General features: G+C 42.5%; 3 protein-coding genes across 3 annotated transcripts in view; 1 reads left to right on the top strand and 2 right to left on the bottom strand.

Moving 5' to 3' along the window:
- The window catches only part of LOC127365358 (uncharacterized), a 168282-nt gene that overhangs the window by 37843 nt on the left and 107861 nt on the right, over positions 1 to 22578 (bottom strand). The gene's annotated exons all lie outside the window — the stretch shown is intronic.
- Positions 990 to 8539, top strand: stx6 (syntaxin 6). Its single transcript, XM_051403392.1, has 8 exons — positions 990 to 1180; positions 1816 to 1985; positions 2085 to 2179; positions 2867 to 2926; positions 3086 to 3214; positions 3300 to 3406; positions 3741 to 3835; positions 4826 to 8539. Exons 1-8 carry the CDS (start codon positions 1146 to 1148, stop codon positions 4900 to 4902), a joined length of 768 nt encoding a protein of 255 aa, XP_051259352.1. The 5' UTR covers positions 990 to 1145; the 3' UTR covers positions 4903 to 8539.
- Positions 9104 to 15241, bottom strand: LOC127365305 (uncharacterized). Its single transcript, XM_051403289.1, has 7 exons — positions 15110 to 15241; positions 11164 to 12095; positions 10668 to 10770; positions 10335 to 10551; positions 10128 to 10237; positions 9871 to 10043; positions 9104 to 9574 (listed from the first exon to the last, which is right to left on the bottom strand). Exons 1-7 carry the CDS (start codon positions 15166 to 15168, stop codon positions 9378 to 9380), a joined length of 1791 nt encoding a protein of 596 aa, XP_051259249.1. The 5' UTR covers positions 15169 to 15241; the 3' UTR covers positions 9104 to 9377.

Raw genomic sequence — 22578 nt, 5'->3', positions numbered from 1 at the left:
GGGTGGATTCATTTAGGCTAACATACTCCTCGTGGGACAACCAGGTCTCAGTAAGACAAAGTAAATCAATATCATAATCTGATATTAATTCTTTCCCTAAAACAGCTTTAGAGGACAGAGACCTGATATTTAACAGTCCACATTTCATTCTCTTATTTTGTGCTACTGAGGAGTTAGTTTTAATTTTTATTAGATTTTTATTTCTTTAAATAATTTAGGTGGTCGGGGACGGACACAGTCTCTATGGGGTTTTGGGTGGGTGACTGTTCTAAAGAAAGAGCAGAGAAGTGTGTAAGACAGCAGCTCTGCTTGCTGGTCCTAACTCTGGACTGTCAGGTTTTAGAAATAAACTTCGCCATATTTCTAGATAAGAGAGCCGCTCCATCCAAAGTGGGATGGATGCCGTCTCTCCTAATCAGACCAGGTTTTCCCCAAAAAGGCTTCCAGTTATCAATGAAGCCCACATCGTTTGCTGGACACCACCTCGACAGCCAGCGGTGGAATGACGACATGCGGCTATACATGTCATCACTGGTCACATTGGGGAGGGGTCCAGAGAAAACTACGGAGTCCGACATTGTCTTAGCATAATTACATATACATATTAATTATTATTGATTATTATTATTAAACATTATTATTGATGATTATTACACATTATTATTATTGATGATTATCACACATTATTATTGATGATTATTACACATTATTATTATTGATGATTATTACACATTATTATTATTGATGATTATTACACATTATTATTATTGATGATTATCACACATTATTATTATTGATGATTATTACACATTATTATTATTGATGATTATTACACATTATTATTATTGATGATTATTACACATTATTATTATTGATGATTATTACACATTATTATTATTGATTATTATTCAATCATGTTTTGATATTGTTGTTTCGTCATCAGTCTTTTGTGACGACCGTATATGTGTGACGTCACTTGGTGACTTCCGCTGCGGAAGCCGCTGCTACATGTAAACAAAGCGGACCGATCAGGTGGAGATCAGCTCCGTTTAATCAATAATACAATCAATAAAGTCAATCAGACGGATCCAGGGCCGAGAGTCCGGGTCATGGAGTTCCGCAGAGACTGAACCGGAACCAGCAACATGTCCATGGAAGACCCGTTCTTCGTCGTTAAGGGGTCAGTTTACACCGTGCTAACCATTGCTAATGCTAACTGGAGCTAACGGCTAGGGTTAGCCTGCGTATAGCTCACAGCTCAGCGATAATCAATGAACCCAGCTCACAGCTCAGCGATAATCAATGAACCCAGCTCACAGCTCAGCGATAATCAATGAACCCAGCTCACAGCTCAGCGATAATCAATGAAAAGACACACAGCGAACCCCCATGCTAACGTTAGCATCAGCGTTTTATGAATGAGTTAGCATGTTGACATGTTGCTGTGATGTTAACCTGATGTTAGCTCATAGCTCAGTCAGTGTTTAATGATAATAATGTAAAATATGTTAATAAAGGGGCGGCTGTGGAAGGTTGGCGGTTCGATTCCCGGCTCTTGCTGGATGTCCAGTGTTGTATTGGAGTGTCACTGTAGTGTACAGAGCACCGAGTATAAGTCACTTCATTATAATATAAAACAGTGAAACATCCTGATTGAAAGGTTTATTCTGTTTCTATTTCTTCATGTTTTAATCCACAGTCTTCCCTTCAGTCAGTGAGTCGTGATTTAATACTTTGAACGACTCGTTGTTTTCCTGAAGCTCTACAATGACTCTGAGTCACAATAGCCATAATTTGATGTTGTTTGTTGATCAGTGAAGTACAGAAAGCAGTGAACGCAGCTCAGAGCCTCCATCACAGATGGAGCGAGCTGCTGCAAGAGGGAGGCGGAGCCTCCAAGGAGGAAATGGACTGGACGACCAATGAGCTGAGGAACAGTCTGCGCTCCATTGAGTGGGACCTGGAAGACCTTGACGAGACCATCAATATCCTTTGAACAACAATGTGTGTTTGAGTGTCTCTGAGTTTTTGTTTTTTTTAAATAAGTTTATCATTGTAAACGTTGTTCTTAACTGTCAGTGAACGCATTGTTGAGTCCAACCCAAAGAAGTTCAACCTCGATGCAGCCGAGCTGTCGAAAAGGAAAGCCTTCATCACCAGCACCAGACAGACTGTTAAGGTACGTTCATTTAAACGAGCCTGTGGTCGTCTGGTTTCCAATTGAGGGTTTCCAGTTTTATTATCTGTCTCTGCCTTTAAAACACAGCACTTAAAACTGGATCACATTAAGGTGGGAAAGGCTTGAGAGGCGTCCTGACTATTAAGATAAGAAAATGAAAACGATAGCAAACCAACTGCCTCACAAGCTGTACAGTATAAGTTAACACGCGCTTAGCCGGAAAGCTAGCTACAATGGCCGCCTACGTGAACATCCACAGCGAGCCCTATGAGAGCGGTGCTAATGCAGCAGCCTCAGAGAACCTTTAAATCACTGCAGAACATTTTACCCCCTGACTTCCAGAGCCCTGGAAAGTAGCAGGGAGCTTCAGATTATGGTACCTTCTCGAGGTAGAAGCTGAACCAGTCAAAGAGTGAATGTGTGTGCTCTATATGTAGAGGATAGAGAAGCTATCAGCATTACTGGAACCTTTGCATCTGTCCAAAGTCAGCAGCGTCAAATATAATATTTTATAATAATGAGCACTTTAAACAGGCAAGACTTAGTAGATTTTATGTTTTGAAATAATAAACATTATTACTGTGCTGCTTAGTAAGGTGATTGTATCAGAATGATCTGATTGGCTGAGGTGGACCTGATGAATTGATTGATCTGATTGGTTGCTGACTGACTTCATTTCTCTTGAAGGAAATGAAAGAGCAAATGTCGAGTCCAGCTGCAGCCTCAGTGGACAGAAAGAACAGACAGGTAACTGCACACACCTGAACTACACTGCACCCCCTGACCTGGTAACCTACCTGATTAGGTGAGGTTATAGTAAGGGGAGGTCTCTGGGGGTCCCTGTGTGGACACAGAGCTGCTGTTGATGTAAAATGTCTTACAGCCTGTGGTTGTGTTGTTGTCCAGGATCTGCTCGGCGAGCGTGGTGCTCAGGGTCCAATTTGGCAGCCCGGTCCTGATAAATACAGCCGACTGGACCGGCAACTGCAGAGCGCCAACTCCCAGTTTATAGAAGAGCAGCAGGTCCAGCAGCAGGTACACTAACAGCCATCAGCAGTATGGTGATATGAAGGGAAAAAGGATGTAATTGGTGGATTGAATATGTTTGTGTTTGATCCAGCTGATAGCGGAGCAACAGGATGAACAGCTGGAGCTTGTGTCGGGAACAATTGGAGTCCTGAAGAACATGTCCGAGAGGATCGGCATGGAGTTGGATGAACAGGCCGTGTAAGAAGTTCACCTCCTTCATTATTTAACTTGGAAATGTATCCCTAAAGGCTATAACACACTGGCACCACAGCGGTGCTTCAGTCTCCAGGAGCTCCTTTGCTATTAAAACTCAATGCTGGTACACATTTACAACAGCAGGGGGAAGGGTTAGTAACCGGGATGTAACCTGAACCTTTTCAACTCTAAAGGCCATCAGTTGACCTTTTAATACTATGCTATAATTGATCATACTATATAAACTGTCTATCATAAGACATTAGCTTAAAATCCTGTGTGGATACTATTTAAACTCTCTCTAGAGTGTCTCAATGAACATTTCTTTCTTCTGCAGGATGTTGGATGACTTCACTCATGAGGTGGATAACACGCAGTCAAGATTGGACAACGTCATGAAGAAACTGGCCAAAGTGTCTCACATGACCAGTGGTAAACACACGATTTCCCCCTCAGTGTTTGTACTGGAGTGGTACAGAAAAAATAAGATAAATAATAGTTTTCTGTATGTCCGTCTAATGTGACCATCCCTCAGTATTGATCAGCTATCACATAAATCAGGTTAATTGAATCAATACCTCAGCTGTCTGTGTTCTCATTGGATGAAAACAGAGCAGGGGTTGTTTAGTATCAGTTGGGCTTTCCCCGACTAAAGGTTTTCCCAGTCGACTGGTAGTGGCTCATTCCGGCCAGTAGTCCACTACAACGTTTGATACTAATAATAGTCACAGCCTTATCGATCCGATGGATGATGTTATTAACAATTCAACTCTACAAACTCGCTCCTCTCCCTTTCACCTATCATTATCGGCCAATATTCCCTCTAATTAGTTTGAATCGCTGATCAGCTGACACATTTATTTTATTCCACAAGCTCAGTTTTTGGAGGTTACGCCGGTTTATTAACGTTATCTGCTGGATGTTTAACAAGCACAGAGCAGTTAAAGTTTCTTTTTCAATATGATAATTATATAACATAACAAGCACAGAGCAGGTGAATCAATAAGTAACGTCATTAATGAACTTTCTCCTTAAGGCACGGCTCACCTGCTGCTGTCAACACAGTAACAGAAAGTCTTCCTGTGTTACAAGAGAAATGGTCCATGTTGCAACAATCCAGTTTAACGTTGGTTTGGTTTCTCTGTGACTGTCAAACTGAAAGTGTCACTGCGACTCTGAACAGACTGACGACACAGTCGACTGTTGGAGGAACAGCTCTAGTAATAGCTTTAGTTAGCTTTAGTTAGCTGTCAGGTTAATTATAGAATGCTGTAGATATTGGTAGTGATAGTAAATTGTAATTAGTTAAATGTCATTAACAACGTTTCTGCAGATTGTTGGCAGCAGTTATTGCTAGTTATACAGGTAATTCATATTTATAGTTAATTAGTTGATAGTTATGAACATTCTGTATTTCCACAGATCGCCGTCAGTGGTGTGCTATCGGTGTGTTGCTCGCCATCCTCTTCGTCGTCGTCCTTCTCTTCTTCATCCTCTGATAGATGCGTCCTCCTGTCAGCACAGAACTCGTCTGTCTGCTGAACTCTACTGCGCCCTGTTGGACTCTACTGAACTCTACTGCACCCTGTCGGACTCTACTGAACTCTACTGAACTCTACTGCACCCTACTGCACCCTGTTGGACTCTGCTGAAGTCTACTGAACTCTACTGCACCCTGTTGGACTCTACTGAACTCTACTGCACCCTGTCGGACTCTACTGAACTCTACTGCACCCTGTCGGACTCTACTGAACTCTACTGAACTCTACTGCACCCTACTGCACCCTGTTGGACTCTGCTGAAGTCTACTGAACTCTACTGCACCCTGTCGGACTCTACTGAATTCTACTGGACTCTGTTGCACCCTGTCGGATTCTACTGGACTCTACTGGACTCTACTGCACCCTGTCAGACTCTACTGGACTCTACAGGACTCTACTGAACTCTACTGCACCCTGTCGGACTCTACTGAACTCTACAGGACTCTACTGAACTCTATCGGACTTGGTCATAAACAAAATGTCATAAAGCAGATACCGGTCAGTCCAGTAAAGTCCTGATCCTGCAGGTAACGCACCTGAGCTGCCAGAGAACAATCAGCAGATACTATCAGTCCACCTTAAAACTTACTGTAATAATAATTAATACAAACAGTATTTAATGTAGTTTAACATCAACATAACAAAGACAGAACAGTTAGCTCCAGTTTAACTGGTCAGTTTAGTGAAACTCAACTTATTGAATGTGATTATATTGTATAATAGGGTTATTGAACTCTTTTATTGAAACAAACCAAATAATTGAATTAAATAATTATAGTTATAAATTAAAGTTAATCAGGAAAACAAGTTACTGGTTACATTCGACTCTACTGGACTCTACTGGACCCCTAACTACAGATGTTCCTAGTGGACTATCAGTCATTAGATAAAGCCAATAGTCGACTAATCATCATGTTTCTGGTATTACTGTATTGATTTATATGTGAACAGCCGCCTGTTAAACAGAAACAGTGGTAATGATTGTGAATCAGAACAACCAACAAGGAGACTGAACCTTTAGTTCATTTATTCCAACACAGTGTAACATCACACAGTCTGCTTGTTCAACACACGGAATAAATAACTTAGAACTTCACTGAAACTAATCCTGGCGGACTGATCGATACGATGGATGATGGATAACGTTAACAGTTACTGACTGATTAACTGGCTACTAATTGGCTCCTCTTCCTCCGTTTTATTCCTCTCCTGTCGCTGCCTGAACCCGCCGGGTCTTCATCCCGAGAGTCAGAGTCCTGGTCGGAGCTGCTGGACATCAGCCGGCCTCCGTCGCCTGCCCCGCTCCAGTTCTGTGGTTCATTCGGGCCCCGCTCCAGTTCTGTGGTTCATTCAGGCCCGCTCCAGTTCTGTGGTTCATTCGGGCCCCGCTCCAGTTCTGTGGTTCATTCAGGCCCGCTCCAGTTCTGTGGTTCATTCGGGCCCCGCTCCAGTTCTGTGGTTCATTCGGGCCCCGCTCCAGTTCTGTGGTTCATTCGGGCCCCGCTCCAGTTCTGTGGTTCATTCGGGCCCGCTCCAGTTCTGTGGTTCATTCGGGCCCCGCTCCAGTTCTGTGGTTCATTCGGGCCCAGCTCCATTTCTGTGGCTCATTCGGGCCCCGCTCCAGTTCTGTGGTTCATTCGGGGCCCCGCTCCAGTTCTGTGGTTCATTCGGGCCCCGCTCCAGTTCTGTGGTTCATTCGGCCCCGCTCCAGTTCTGTGGTTCATTCGGGCCCAGCTCCATTTCTGTGGCTCATTCGGGCCGTCAGTTCTGTGGTTCATTCGGGGCCCCGCTCCAGTTCTGTGGTTCATTCGGGGCCCGCTCCAGTTCTGTGGTTCATTCGGGCCCCGCTCCAGTTCTGTGGTTCATTCGGCCCCGCTCCAGTTCTGTGGTTCATTCGGGCCCAGCTCCATTTCTGTGGCTCATTCGGGCCCCGCTCCTGTTCTGTGGCTCATTTGGCCCAATAGCAGCACTAACTAGCTAATAGCAGCTAGTACAGTTAGCATATGCAGCAGTGCAGTGGTAAGAGACTTCCTGTGTTACAAGACGAGGTTACGAGGAGCAGCTCCTCAACGCAGTTTAACTTTGGTTTGGTTTCTCTGCGACTGTCAGACTGAAAGTGTCACTGAGACTCTCAAGAGACTGACGATACAGTCGACCATTAGGGGGCAGCACTACTGTGTATACCTAATTTTACAGGACTGGACTAGACTGGACGTAGGACTAAAAAGGCACTTTGGTTCTTTGAGTGTTTGACTGTTAAAATCATTTCAGAGGTCAAGGTCAAACCAGGTGGTAACAAGTTTGATGTGTTTTATGTTTGTGTTTGTTTATTTAAAGGGCTGAAATAATAATTTCAACTCCAGTGTAATCGCAGTTTAACTCTGAGTTTAACTTTACCTCTGGTTTAACTCCAGTTAAGCTCCAGTTTAATTTCAAGTTAAGTGCAATTCTAACTTCAGCTTTTCTCAAGTTAAACCCAGTTTAACTCCCAACCTGAACTCCAGTTTTAACTCTGTTAATGTCAGTTTAATTCTATTTTTTTTAACTTCAGGTTTAATTGTGGCGGTTTAGTCTGATGTTTCTTTAATGTAAGAACACTAAAACTTCCTGTTTCTGTTTCTGTTTTTCTGATTTTTCAGTTTACAGTAAGTTTTTGTTTTACTGACTTTGTTTTATTTTTTATTTCATTTTTTTCTTTCCTGTACCATATCAATCATCTTATTGATCAGTTTACTGATCAGTGGTAGTTAAACTGTCACTAATTTAGACTATATACACTTCCTGCTGCTGCTTCACAATAAAGGCCCATCTCTAGTGGAATATTTTTAATGTGAAGCAGCAGCAGAAAGTGCGGTCCTGAACTAGGTAACTGCTTGTGAATATAAATTGGTTGAAATCAGGTAACAGGTGAGCTGTAAGACGAAGCAGCCAATCACATCGTCCCACACCATCAGGTTTACGGTACACATGGTGGTAAATTTACACGTCTGCAGGTGATGAAATGCTGTAAAAATATGAACGGTTTTATTGAGCCACAGTGTTCACAAATCAGTTTAATACTAAATACACTTAAATACAGTAATTAGTAAGTACATTATTAACACTAATTTCATAAATCCATCTAGTCATTTTCCAGCAAATTTCACAAAAGAATTCAGTATTTTTTTATTTTTCTTTCAGGGAAAATGTCAGATTGAATCTTTAAATAGAATTAATTAGTGTCTTCTGTCAGAGTGAGAAGCTGATTTTCATAAATTAAGCAGAAAATGTCAGTTTCAACTGATAATGTTTGTTGTTTCAAAACTTTATTTCTGGAAACAAAACCAACATGGAGTCCTAAAATAATATAATAATAATAATAATTACTGTATTTTGTTGACACATGAATCAGACCAGAAGAACAGATCAATGACTGAATTACGGCTGAATGAAGACCATAAATGTATTGATCAGTTTAGTTAAACTGTGTTATTGATGGGTGAATGAAAACATGGTCTGTCTTTATTATTTTACTTTTTGTCGAGCAGCTGAGTGAAGTTTTTGTGTCTGCAGGTAAATTTTATTTCAATAAACTAATTCAGAAAATAAAAACAAACTTTTTGTGTTTACATAAGCAGTCAGAACAGACATTGAACACCATTTACCATTAATCAGCAGTATATCATTAATTAATGGATGGTTTATTGTTATGTACACAACTGTTTGTTGACTACTACAGTTAGAATGGTAGATCTTCAGATGATTTTCAGTCAGGATTTAGAGTTCATCATAGCACAGAGACAGCACTGGTTAAAGTTAATAATGACCTTTTAATTGCTTCAGACAATGGACTTGTGTCTGTCCTTGTATTATTAAATCTTAGTGCTGCATTTGACACCATTGACCATAATATTCTTTTACAGAGACTTGGGCATCAAATTGGCATTAAAGGAACCACACTAAGCTGGTTTAAGTCATACTTGTCAGATCGTTCTCAGTTTGTACATGTTAACGATCTTCCATAAATACTACAGTTAGTCATGGAGTTCTGTACTTGGACCAATTCTATTAACTTTATATATGCTTCCCTTGGGCAACATTATTAGGAATCACTCCATTAAAGCTCCAGTGTGTAACATTACTGTGATCTAATATTCATGAGGAGGCAGCACTGAGACGATTTTTCCTTAAAACAAACTGAACTTTATGTTTCAATGTTACAACAGACTTAAAAACAAATGTTCATCACATCTGTAGCTCTCTTATAAACTACTAGTCATTTCACAGGTAAACACAGGTGATCATAATGAGTCATCATGAATCATCAGTTCAGTTCAATTTGTTATCAACGTGCTCTGGAGTTTTAGTTCTCAAAGGTGTTTGAAGTAAGGTTCAGGTAGTTACCCTCAGATAGTATAGTGGTATATAGTGGTTGTAATCGGTCAGTGCTACATTCACCGTGGAATTGTCCTCCTGTGCCGGAGCACCCGTATGGTTGCCGTAGTGTTCTGGGTCAGAAGGTGGGTCACCTGGTCCAGACTGAGACAGGCCACCTTCTCCCCGTTTACTTCCAGGATCTCATCTCCAACCTCCAGCAGGCCAGCGTACAACTTCTCAGTGCTGCTGTCCACCATGTCCTCCACATATACACCTACAGTACACATTATTATATTGTTAGTACACTGTCAGGGATCCATCTTTGGTCTCTTTATCTAATACATTATTGATCTGCTGTTAATTTACCCCAAATCAATATCCAGATGTATGCAGACAACAGTTGTTTACACCCAAAACATGAGAACAAACTCCTTCCAAACTCATTGCAGTAAAAATATGTCTCACTCTCAATGTGTCTCACTCTTTACAAGAGTTAGGGCGTCCTCTACCTTTAATGATTAGTTGTAGTATTAGTAGTATTAACAGTACTATTTGTAGTATCTGTAGTACCAGAGTCGGGGCGTCCTCTCCCTCTGCTGATTATGAATCCATACAGTCGGTTCTTCAGTTGACCGACCTCCAACAGAAACGTTCCATCAGAACAAACCTGAAGAACTCGACCAACAGAACGGACTGAAGATGGGCAACCAACATCCTCGAGACTGAGACACCGATGCAGGAACCTGGCAGACAGACAGACAGAGAGTACTGAAGCTGTGATTGGCTGATGTGGGAACAGATTATAAAATCAGAAACTGGTGTGTTACTGCTCAGCAGCTGGTCTGTAGTCAGCTGAACGATCCTTCTTCTTCTTCTGTTCTGACCCGAAACTTTGAACTGATGACGACTTTCTCAACTGCAAGAAAGGTGACCCCTGCTGAAGAAGAAGAAGAAGAAGATAAAGAAAAGGAGTGACCTCTGCTGGACAGACAGTGAAGTTAATGCTAAAAACTGATAGCTGATGATCTTCTCACCACACTGAGCAACTGAACAGACAGGGTTTTCTTCAGCAGACCGGAGGACTTCCTGCGACACAAGAGGTCGGGGTCAGATTCAGAGGGGATGAGGTCAGATGCTGAGGAGTCAGGGCGTGAGCTGAGGCGGTCAAGGCTGCTGGTCCGACTCCTGCTCAGTCTGACAGTGGAGAAAAGATGTCGCAGCGAAAGACGAGAGGATTGATTTCTTCTGAAGCTGAAACAGAGAGGATTATTGATAACTGATGGTAAAGATACTTTATCAGTCAACTGTAGTTCAGTGTAGCTGAACAGCTGTTGGATCAGGACTTCCAGCAGAGGTTACACACTCACTGTTCAGGAAGTGAGGCGTCATCACTGTGAAGTTCTGCTGTCATTGGCTGTATGATCTGTTCATCGCTGCTGCTGTCTGGTGTGGGCGGAGCTTGGCACTCTGCTGTAAACCAATCAGAATGATATTCAATTCAATTCAATTCAATTTTATTTGTATAGTGCCAATTCATAACAGAAGTTATCTCAGGACACTTTTCAAATAGAGCAGGTCTAGACCGAACTCTTTAACATTAATTACAGAGACCCAACAGTACCACCATGAGCAAGCACTTGGCGACAAGGGCAAGGAAAAACTGCCTGTTAAAAGGCAGAAACCTAGGACAGATCCTCCGGCTCTAGGTGGGTGGTCGTCTGTCTCGACCAGTTGGGGTGAGAGAGAGAGAGAGAGAGAGAGAGGCAGAGAGAGCGAGAGCCAGACAGACAGAGTGAGTAATGCAAAGTGTCAGTGAGGTCAGCTGATGAAAGCTGAAGAAGAAGAAGAAGCTAATGGTCTCACCTGTTGACTCTGAGGTCCTCAGTGAGGAGAAGGAGTTCTTCGTCCTGAGATCCAGACCTTGTTCCACCACACAGGGGCTCCTCTCCTTCAAATCTGCCCGAGATCGGAGCTCTCTGTGGGACTCCTCCTGGTTCTGGTTCAGGTTCTTCCCTGCCTTTGTGCCATTGAGCCTGATCTGTGACATCATTGCTGATGTCACAGGAGGAGACAAGAAGGAGGGGCATTTGGAGATGGGCGAGGTTAGATCTGAGGGCTGATTAGGAGTGGTCAGCTGGTTGGGGGCGTAGGGGTTGATTGGCCTGTCTGTGTTAAGCGTGGCCGGAGGGGGAGTCACCTGGTTTTCATTAAGTTCCACCTGATTGGTCCTCTTCCTCAGCTGGTTGTTCATGACACATCGATCCCCACCCCCTCCACCACTGGTCTCACCAGCTGTGATGGAGCCAATGTAGGTCTCTCTGATTGGCTCAGTCCGTAGGTTGAGGCTGGGCTTGTACAGACTCCGGCCCCAGTCTTCAGGTGTATGTGGTTGTAGACGGAGGTTCAGGTTGATTTCACCTCCTAAAACTGTCCCACAGGAGTCACACTGATCCACCCTTCCTGCTGGCATCAGTTCTCTCTGCTGTCTGTCAACAACAGGCCGCACCCCCTTCATCCCTGCCCTGCCGTTGACGTACAGGTTCAGATCTGGTTTAGAGAGCAGGATACCTGTCCCTCGATGCCCCACCCGTCTTCTCTGTCGCTCCAGGTAACGAGACTCTGCCTCAGTCTCTGTCTCATCCTCGAATCGGAGACGGCGGGTTGGAGACGCTGCCGCGGGGCGTCTTCTTGTTGTGCCAACAGCCAATTTGCTGCTGGACGAGTCACTCAGATGTCCCGATAAAGAGGCCATGCCCTCCGACCTCACCTGGACAGGATGTAACCTGACCCCCGACCTGTGAGCAGACCACAGTTAGAGGGAGCCAGAGTCCAGCAGAACTGGGATCATACTTTTACTAAAATGTACAGTCAGGATGTTAGTGGCTCTACATGCGCAAATAAAACAGTTTTTTCATTAACATTTTGAAGTAGTTCCACTTTTATCAGTTTTACTTTGGACAAAGCATGTGATGTGTGAGGCAGTGTGACGCAGTGTGATGGAAACAGTATTAGTAGTATTTACAGTAGTATTTGTAGTACTTGCAGTACTGGAGTCAGGGCATCCTCTCCCTTTAATTATTTGTAAGAGTATTAGTAGTATTACATTTCACTGTGACGCAGTGTGATGGAAACAGTATTAGTAGTATTTACAGCAGTATTTGAAGTACTTCCAGGGTGTCAGGGCATCCTCTCTGTTTAATGATTAGTGAAAGTATTAGTAGTAGTAATACAATGCAGCGAAACAGTGACACTCTGCAGTGTGACAGAGTGAGATGAATGTGATGGAGTGTGACGGAGTGTGATTAAATGTGACAGAGTGTGATGCAGTGTGATGCATGTGTGAGGGGCGGCTGTGGCTCAGAGGCAGAGTGGGTCATCCACTAATCGGAAGGTTGTTGGTACGATCCCCAGCTTCTCCCGCCACGTGTTGAAGTATCCTTGGGCAAGATACTGAACCCCAAATTGCTCCTGATGATGTGCATCGGTGTGTGAATGTGTATGAATGCGTTAGTTTCTGTTCGATGGGCTTTGCCATCACTGAGTGAATGTGTGTGAAAGGGTGAATGTGGCACGTAGTGTAAAAGCGCTTTGAGTGGTCGCAAGACTAGAAAGGCGCTATACAAGTACAGGTCCATTTACCATTACCATTTACCAAGTACTGTGACGCAGTGTGATGCAGTGCGACGCAGTGTGATTAAATGTGACTGAATATGATGCAGTGTGATTAAATGTGACAGTGTGAGGCAGTATGATGCAGTGCGATGCAGCGTGACTAAATGTGACACAGTGTGATGCAGTGTGACAGAGTGTGATTGAATGTGACGGAGTGTGATGCAGTGCAACGCAGTGTGACAGAGTGTGATTGAATGTGACTGAGTTTGACTGAATATGACGCAGTGTGATTAAATGTGACAGTGTGATGCAGTGCGACAGAGTGTGACTGAATGTGATGGAGTGCGACGCAGTGTGACTGAGTGTGACTGAATGTCACTGAATGTGACACAGTGTGATGTACTGTGACACAGTGTGATGTACTGTGACGCAGTGTGATTAAATGTGACAGTGTGACGCAGTGTGATTAAATGTGACAGTGTGACGCAGTGTGATTAAATGTGACAGTGTGACGCAGTGTGATTAAATGTGACTGAATGTGATGCAGTGTGATTAAATGTGACTGAATGTGATGCAGTGTGATTAAATGTGACTGAATGTGATGCAGTGTGATGTACTGTGCTTAAATGTGACTGAATGTGATGCAGTGTGATGTACTGTGATTAAATGTGATGTACTGTGATGCAGTGTGATGCAGTGTGATTAAATGTGACTGAATGTGACTGAATGTGATGGAGTGTGATGCAGTACGACGCAGTGCAACGCAGTGTGATTAAATGTGACTGAATGTGATGCAGTGTGATGCAGTGTGATTAAATGTGACTGAATGTGATGCAGTGTGATGTACTGTGATGTACTGTGACAGTGTGATGCAGTGTGATGCAGCATGATTAAATGTGACTGAATGTGATGCACTGTGATGTACTGTGATGTACTGTGACGCAGTGTGATGCAGTGTGATGCAGCATGATTAAATGTGACTGAATGTTATGCACTGTGATGTATTGTGATGCAGTGTGACGCAGTGCTATTAAATGTGATACAGTGTGATGCAGTTTGATGCAATGTGACGCAGTGGGACGCAGTGTGATTAAATGTGACTGAATGTGATGCAGTGTGATGCAGTGTGATAAAATGTGACTGAATGTGATGCAGTGTGATGTACTGTGATGCAGTGTGACGCAGTGTGATTAAATGTGACTGAATGTGATGCAGTGTGATGCAGTGTGATGCAGTGTGATTAAATGTGACTGAATGTGATGCACTGTGATGTACTGTGATGCAGTGTGATGCAGTCTGATGCAGCATGACTAAATGTGACTGAATGTGATGCATTGTGATGTATTGTGATGTATTGTGATGCAGGGCGACACAGTGTGATTAAATGTGACTGAATGTGATGCAGTGTGATGTACTGTGATGCAGTGTGATGCAATGTGATTAAATGTGACTGAATGTGATGCAGTGTGATGTACTGTGATGTACTGTGATGCAGTGTGATGCAGTGTGATTAAATGTGACTGAATGTGATGCAGTGTGATGTACTGTGATGTACTGTGATGCAGTGTGATGCAGTGTGATTAAATGTGACTGAATGTGATGCAGTGTGATGCAATGTGATTAAATGTGACTGAATGTGATGCAGTGTGATGTACTGTGACGCAGTGTGATGCAATGTGATTAAATGTGACTGAATGTGATGCAGTGTGATGCAGTGTGATTAAATGTGACTGAATGTGATGCAGTGTGATGTACTGTGACGCAGTGTGATGCAATGTGATTAAATGTGACTGAATGTGATGCAGTGTGATGCAGTGTGATTAAATGTGACTGAATGTGATGCAGTGTGATGCAGTGTGACATCCCAGTTTTGTCCTGCAGAAACACCAGTTTCAACTCCGCTGTGATTGGTCCCATGAACGACCAAAATACAACAGAAAACATTTACAGCAACAAACTCAAAGCAGCTGAAGATCAACAACAAACCAAAAACAAACAGTGAGTGTGTGTACTGTATGTACTCACTGTGTGTACTCACTGTGTGTGTGTATTGTATGTACTCACTGTGTGTACTCACTGTGTGTACCCAGTGTGTACAGTGTGTACACACAGTGTGTACTGTATGTAGTCACTGTGTGTACTCACTGTGTGTGTGTGTGTGTGTGTGTGTGTGTGTGTGTGTACTGTATGTACTCACAGTGTGTCGGGGGTCAGCAGGTCGTGGTCGGCTCTCAGAGGAACGCAGTGACGCTTCATAAAAGCTCCGTCCTCAAACTGTTGCTGCCGCAGCAACCACACAAAGACACTGAACACACAGACACACAGGGTGGGGGAGGGGAGAAGATGACATCAGCAGCTCTGATTGGTTGGTTTGACAGAGGAAGGCGGATTAAACTGAGCAGGTCGTCAGGACTAATTAACCTGACGAGACCACAGACTGTTTACATCAGCACTCACTGTGCGTGTGTGTGTGTGTGTGTGTGTGTGTGTGTGTATGTGTTTATTATTACATTGTATTATATTACATTATATTACATTATATTATTTTATATTATATTATTACATTACATTACATTATATTACATTATACTACATTACATTACATTACATTATATTATATTATATTACATTATATTATTACATTATATTAAATTATATTATATAATAATAATTGTATATCTTCCTGAACACCTGTGCTCTGTGCTCTCTGATTGTCATCCAGGTGTGTTCTCTGGTTGGTCTGCAGGTGTTGGAGGGTCCTGCGGTTCACTTGAACCCTCTGGCTCAGAGACAGAAAGCCCCCCTGGTCTCTAGCAAGTGTGACGCAGGTCCAGGTGTGCACCAGGAGTTCGGAAGAGTCACAGCTCATCAGACTGTTCAGGTGGGTCTGTAAGTGGACCTTACGTATTGAGACGCAGCTGGACACAGGGGAGTCCTCATCACTGCTGCAGGAGGCAGAGCCAGACGGGGGGTGGGCCAGGTCCAATACTTGTGCTGCTGAGCTTCTGGACCCCATCACCATGTGAAGAGTTGAGTTAGCTGACTGGAGTTCAGCAGCACAACAGAACAGATAATCATCAGACTAAATAAGACAGGAAACACTACTGGTGACTGCAGTTAAATGAATAATTCACATAGTTTGAATGTATGAACCTATGGCTCGCGAGCCAGGTGTGGCTCTTTTGATGATTGCATCTGGCTCGCAGATTTCGGCTTTTCAGATAAAACATAAAATATTATCACTTGTTTTAATCCATCCATCGATTTTCCACTGCTCATGTCCTGTTCAGGGCTGCAGTTGGCTGCAGGAGCAATTGTCCATTATTTAAATTGGATGATAGTAGCCTACGTTGGCCGTTGCTGGGTAATCAGGTAAACGCCCCCTTTTGAATCAGTCTGCTCGGTCATTAGGTCAAAGTTAACCTTTCGACGAAGAAGATGGCGAAAAGAAAAAAAGATGATGAGTATCGTACATTTCAGGACGAATGGACTGAAGAATTCGCCTTTGTGGAGAGAGCAGGTTCTGCGGTGTGCCTAATTTGCAATGACAAAATTGCGTCGATGAAACGGTCGAATGTAAAGCGGCACTTCGACACACGCCATGCTACCTTTGCATCAAAATACCCTGCGGGAGACAGCAGGAAGAAAGCGTGCCAAGAGCTACTGAGCAGGGTGCAAGCTAGCCAGCAGCAACTCCGCGTATGGACCCGGCAAGGTGACTATAATTCCGCTAGTTTTGCTGGATCTCTAGCAATAGTGAGGAACGGAAAACCATTCACAGATGGCGAGTATGCTAAAACGTTCATGCTGGATGTAGCCAATGAACTTTTTGATGATCTTCCGAACAAAGACAAGATAATCAAACGGATACAAGACATGCCTCTGTCGGCAAGAACTGTTCATGATCGTACCATCATGATGGCAAACCAAGTCGAGGAAACGCAAGTGAAGGACATAAATGCAGCGCCGTTCTTTTCCCTGGCTTTGGATGAGTCAACAGACGTAAGTCATTTGTCACAGTTCAGTGTGATTGCAAGATATGCTGCTGGTGACACACTGCACGAAGAAAGTCTTGCTATTCTGCCAATAAAAGGGTCCACAAGAGGTGAAGATTTATTCAAGTCTTTCATGGAGTTCGCTCATGAAAAAAATCTGCCTATGGATAAACTTCTCTCAGTGTGTACTGATGGTGCTCCGTGTATGGTGGGGAAATACAAAGGATTTGTGGCGCTTCTCCGTGAACATGAAAATAGACCCATCCTAAGTTTCCATTGCATTCTACACCAGGAGGCACTTTGTGCTCAGATGTGTGACGGGCAGCTTGGCGAAGTGATGTCGCTGGTCATTCATGTGATCAACTTTATTGTTGCCCGAGCCTTAAATGATCGCCAGTTTAAAACACTGCTGGATGAAGTTGGAAATAACTATCACGGTCTGCTTTTGCACAGCAATGTGTGTTGGTTGTCAAGAGGGAAGGTGCTTAGCCGTTTTGCGGCTTGCCTGAACGAAATCCGGACTTTCCTTGAAATGAAAGGCATCGAGAATCTTGAGCTAGTTGAAACTGAGTGGCTCCTCAAGTTTTACTATCTCGTGGATATGACTGAACATCTGAACCAGCTCAACGTGAAAATGCAAGGCATTGGAAATACAGTGTTATCCCTTCAACACGCCGTGTTTGCTTTTGAAAACAAGTTGGAGCTCTTTATCATGGATCTTGAAACAGGTCGTTTACTACATTTTGAAAAACTGAGACAATTTAAAGATGCATGCACAGCAAGTGAGCCCACTCAAAACTTTGATCTCCACCAGCTAGCTGGCTTCACATCCAGTCTCCTACAGTCGTTCAAAGCACGCTTTGGAGAATTTCGAGAGCACACTCGTCTTTTTAAGTTCATCACCCATCCAAACGAGTGTTCACTGAACACAGCCGACCTGAGTTACATTCCTGATGTCTCCCTCAGAGATTTTGAAGCAGAAGTGGCTGACCTAAAGGCCTCAGACATGTGGGTGAATAAGTTCAAGTCACTGAATGAAGATTTGGAAAGAATCGCACGACAGAAAGCGGAGTTGGCGAGCAAGCACATGTGGACAGAAATGAAAAAACTTCAACCCGAAGACCAGCTGATTATCAAAACTTGGAACGCGCTTCCTGTCACATACGACACACTGAAGCGTGTGAGTATTGCTGTATTGACCATGTTTGGATCTACGTATTCATGTGAGCAGTCATTTTCACACCACAAAAACATCAAGTCCAACCTACGATCACATTTAATGGATGAAAGCCTCAACGCCTGCATGAAGCTTAACCTCACCAAGTACCAACCAGACTACAAAGCCATCAGCAAATCCATGCAGCACCAGAAGTCGCATTAATGGTGAGTATTATAACATTATTTAAAATAATAAATTCAGAGGCTTATTATACTCACATTTAGTTGAATTCAGTCTTAAAATATATTATATGGCTCTCACTGAAATCAATTTCCAAATATTTTGCTTTCATGGCTCTCTGAGTCAAAAAGGTTCCCGACCCCTGTACTAGCAGGTCATTGAACCAGCTTATTCATATATTGGGCTTTTATTAAAGAGACCAGAAGAGATTCAGACAAACACAGACTGCTAGAGAATACTGAGTTAAAATAAAATCAACAGACCAGAAACACACAAACATGAACATTGTTTCCACCTACAGTCAGTAAAGAGCATCAATGAACACAAAGAACTCACACTGTCACTGTCACACAGTTTATACTACTACTATTATCAGTACTATTACTATTATTATTACTACTACTACTAATATCGGTACTATTACTACTACTACTAATATTACTACTACTACTAGAAGAAAATAAGAACAACCCTAGGTTCCTCTTCAGCACTGTAGCCAGGCTGACAGAGAGTCACAGCTCTATTGAGCCACATATCCTCATAAACTTAAGTAGCAACGACTTCATGAGCTTCTTCTATAATAAAATGATTACTATTAGAGAGAAAATTAGTCACCAAATGCCCTCAACAGGTATCACTGGCTCTCCAAGTTTAGGAACTTTAACTGATGTAAACCCAGATATATATTTAGAATGTTTTTCCACTATCAATCTTCATCAGTTAATTTCAATAATTTCTACATCAAAGCCACCAAACCTGTCTGTTGGACCCGATCCCAACTAGGCTGCTTAAAGAAGTTGTTCCCTTAATTGGCACTTCTTTACTGGATATGATTAATCTTTCTTTATTGTCAGGATATGTACCACAGTCCTTTAAAGTAGCTGTAATTAAACCCCTTCTTAAAAAGTCCACTCTTGACCCCAGGGGTTTTAGCAAACTATAGACCGATTTCTAACCTCCCCTTCCTCTCTAAGATTCTGGAGAAAGTAGTCGCCAAAGAGTTGTGTGACCTTCTACATAACAATAGTTTATTTGAGGATTTTCAGTCAGGATTTAGAGTTCATCATAGCACAGAGACAGCTCTGGTTAAAGTTAATAATGACCTTTTGATTGCTTCCGACAATGGACTTGTCTCTGTACTTGCATTATAAGATCTTAGTGCTGCATTTGACACCATTGACCATAATATTCTTTTACAGAGACTTGAGCATTTGGCATTAAAGGAACCACACTAAGCTGGTTTAAGTCATATTTATCAGATCGCTCGCAGTTTGTACATGTTAACGATGAATCTTCAATAAATACTACAGTTAGTAATGGAGTTCCGCAAGGTTCTGTACTTAGACCAATAATTCAATTCAATTCAATTTTATTTGTATAGCGCCAATTCATAACAGAAGTTATCTCAGGACACTTTTCCAAATAGACCACATACCAAAAATCGTAAAAGTTGTGCTATTTGTGCATGTACATTAAAGGGCGTGTCCGTGGCGTGCCCTCAAAGTTGGCCAGGTTGAATCAAATGTCAAACTGTGATGTCATTTCCGGCATTTTGCAATGATTTTCAGCGTTTTTTGCGTTGTATTTGAACAAACTCCTCCTAGAGAATTTATCAGATCTGCTTCAAAATTAGTCAGTACAGTCAAAAAATGGCGCTGATTAAAAGTTGTGCTATTTGTGACTGTACGTTAAAGGGCGTGTCCGTGGCGTTCCCTCAAAGTTGGCCAGGTTGAATCGAATGTCAAACTGTGATGCTATTTCTGGCATTTAAGGGCTTCTGTTTTAACTAACTTCTCCTACAGATTTGATCAGATTGACTTCAAATTCAATCACTTCAATCTGCACACATTGGTTATCAAAAGTTGTGCTATTTCTGACTGTATGTTTAACCGTGTGCCCGTGACGACGTGTCGAATTCCACCAATTGGCCATCAAACAGATAGTACTCATATCTTCAGTGTACAGTCCCACCCTGAACACGTCCTCATAACTTCAGTGTACATGATCCAATCTCAATGAAACTTCACGTGTTTGATAACAGTCCCACCCTGAACACGTCTACATGACAATATTCAGACATAGTGATAGCGCCATCTACTGGCAATAGGAAGTAAGCGCTGCGTGGTGATTTTGAGCTGAGTTACGTGAAATGACCGTGCCGGTGACGACTTGTCGATTTCAGCAGATTCGCCATAAAACAGCACTCATAACTTCAGTGTGCAATGTCCAATCTCCAATAAACTTCATATATTCTGTAACAGTCTCGCCCTTAACACGTCCTCGTAACTTCAGCGTACGTGGTCCAATCTCAATGAAACTTCACGTGTGTGATAACAGTCCCGCCCTGAACTTGTCTGCATGACAATATTAAGACATAGTGATAGCGCTACCTACTGTCAACAGGAAGTAATCGCTGCGTGGCGATTTTGAGCTGATTTACGTGAAATTTCATGTCTTGGTCCGCACGTGTAACGATGGCACGCGACGCAGCCGCAGCACGCCCCGAGTTGCGTGGAGTGCGAGGTCCCGTCCAACGCTGCTTGCAGCTTTAATATTATTATTACTACAGTTACTATTGTCATTGCTCATTGTCCCCCATCGTTGCTGTTGTCGTCGTCGTCATCATCTTCTTCATGTTCATCATCATCAGTCACTACTACTGGTGTAGTTGTTGCTACTGTTGTTGCTGTACAACTGTCTGTCTATCTGTCTGTCTGTCTCTGTCTCTCTCTTTCTCTCTCTCTCTCTCTCTCTCACTCTCACTCTCTCTATACAAATAAAATTGAATTGAATTGAATTGAACTAATATACTAATAATACTACTAATATTACTACTACTACTAATATCAGTAATATTACTACTAGTAGTAGCTGTACACTTTAAACTGGCTGAATCCCTGGAGGTTAATTAATAAGACATGAAGCTGACACACACACACAGACACACACACACACACACACACACACAAACACACAGACACACACACACACACAGACAGACACAGACACACACAGATGCTTCAGTAGAGCGAACAAACTGTTGACGTCTGTTGTGACATTTTGCCTCCTTTGTTATTCATGTGCGCATATAAAAATAATGTGTTTAATGGTAATTAAATATATATAATATAGATTTATTACATCATATATATTATATAGATTTATTACATCATATATATATATTATATATAATAATAACACTATATCTGTCTGTCTGTCTGTCTGTCCGTCTGTCTCTACAGGTTTTGGATCCCACTGTTGCTGGGGGGGTCAATCAGACCAACATTTGATTATCTGCTCTCAGACGCTGAGAAGGTGAACAGACTGCCAAGCTTCAAAAGACAACTGACCCAGAGACACAGACCCAGAGACACTGACCTACAGACACTGAACCAGAGACACTGACCCAAAGACACTGACCTACAGACATTGACCTACAAACACTGACCCAGAGACACTGACCTACAGACACTGACCAAAAGACACAGACCTACAGACACTGACCCAAAGACACTGACCCAGAGACACTCACCTACTGACACTGACGCAGAGACACTGACCCAAAGACACTGACCTACAGACACTGACCCAGAGACACTGACCAACAGACACTGACCCAAAGACACTGACCAACAGACACTGACCCAAAGACACTGACCCAGAGACACTGACCTACAGACACTGATCCAGAGACACTGACCCAGAGACACTGACCTACAGACACTGACCTACAGACACTGACCCAGAGACACTGACCTACAGACACTGATCCAGAGACACTGACCTACATGGTCACAATCATAGGTGAGAAAAGTGCTGAAACACTGAATACTGTCTCTCTTTCCAATGACACGATGGGAGACGTATATTTGACATTTCAGATGACCTCCAAGAACAACTGACAGAACATCAAACAGACAAACATGAAATATGAGCAATATTGTTGCAAATTTTGCACATAAAAACAAACAAAAGTCATATACTTTTTTGAAAAGGAATAAGCTGATGAAGCTGACAAGTGACCAATGTTTACAGTTTAAAAAAGTTTTGAATGTTACTGTTAAGTCTATAAAAATGCACATCTCAGTGAATCATTTGCATTATCTCTGTTTTGAGAATCACACAGACTGAGCAGTCTTGTTTAAATGTTAAAAATTCAGTTAATAAACTGAACTTGGAAATTGTTTTAAGTTGTTGCAGATGTTATCTCGGCAATATTAACCTATTGCCAGCAACTCATACAGTGGTTTGTACAGATAAATATTATCAGGT

The sequence above is a fragment of the Dicentrarchus labrax genome, unplaced genomic scaffold, assembly GCF_905237075.1.
Source record: "Dicentrarchus labrax unplaced genomic scaffold, dlabrax2021, whole genome shotgun sequence".
Classification (NCBI taxonomy): domain Eukaryota; kingdom Metazoa; phylum Chordata; class Actinopteri; family Moronidae; genus Dicentrarchus; species Dicentrarchus labrax.
The sequence above is the reverse complement of the archived record's forward strand: the minus strand, read 5'-3'. Positions and strand labels throughout refer to the sequence as shown.

Excerpts from the sequence above, each read along its gene's own strand:
- stx6 (XM_051403392.1), top strand. The coding sequence starts at position 1,146 with ATGTCCATGGAAGACCCGTTCTTCGTCGTTAAGGG. Across the intron at positions 1,181-1,815 it reads CCGTTCTTCGTCGTTAAGGG|TGAAGTACAGAAAGCAGTGA; the intron begins GTCAGTTTACAC and ends TTTGTTGATCAG. Across the intron at positions 2,927-3,085 it reads TGGACAGAAAGAACAGACAG|GATCTGCTCGGCGAGCGTGG; the intron begins GTAACTGCACAC and ends GTTGTTGTCCAG.
- LOC127365305 (XM_051403289.1), bottom strand. The coding sequence starts at position 15,168 with ATGAAGCGTCACTGCGTTCCTCTGAGAGCCGACCACGACCTGCTGACC. Across the intron at positions 10,238-10,334 it reads CTGTTCAGTTGCTCAGTGTG|CAGGGGTCACCTTTCTTGCA; the intron begins GTGAGAAGATCA and ends CTTCTTCTTCAG. Across the intron at positions 9,575-9,870 it reads GAGAGGACGCCCCGACTCTG|GTGTATATGTGGAGGACATG; the intron begins GTACTACAGATA and ends TGTGTACTGTAG.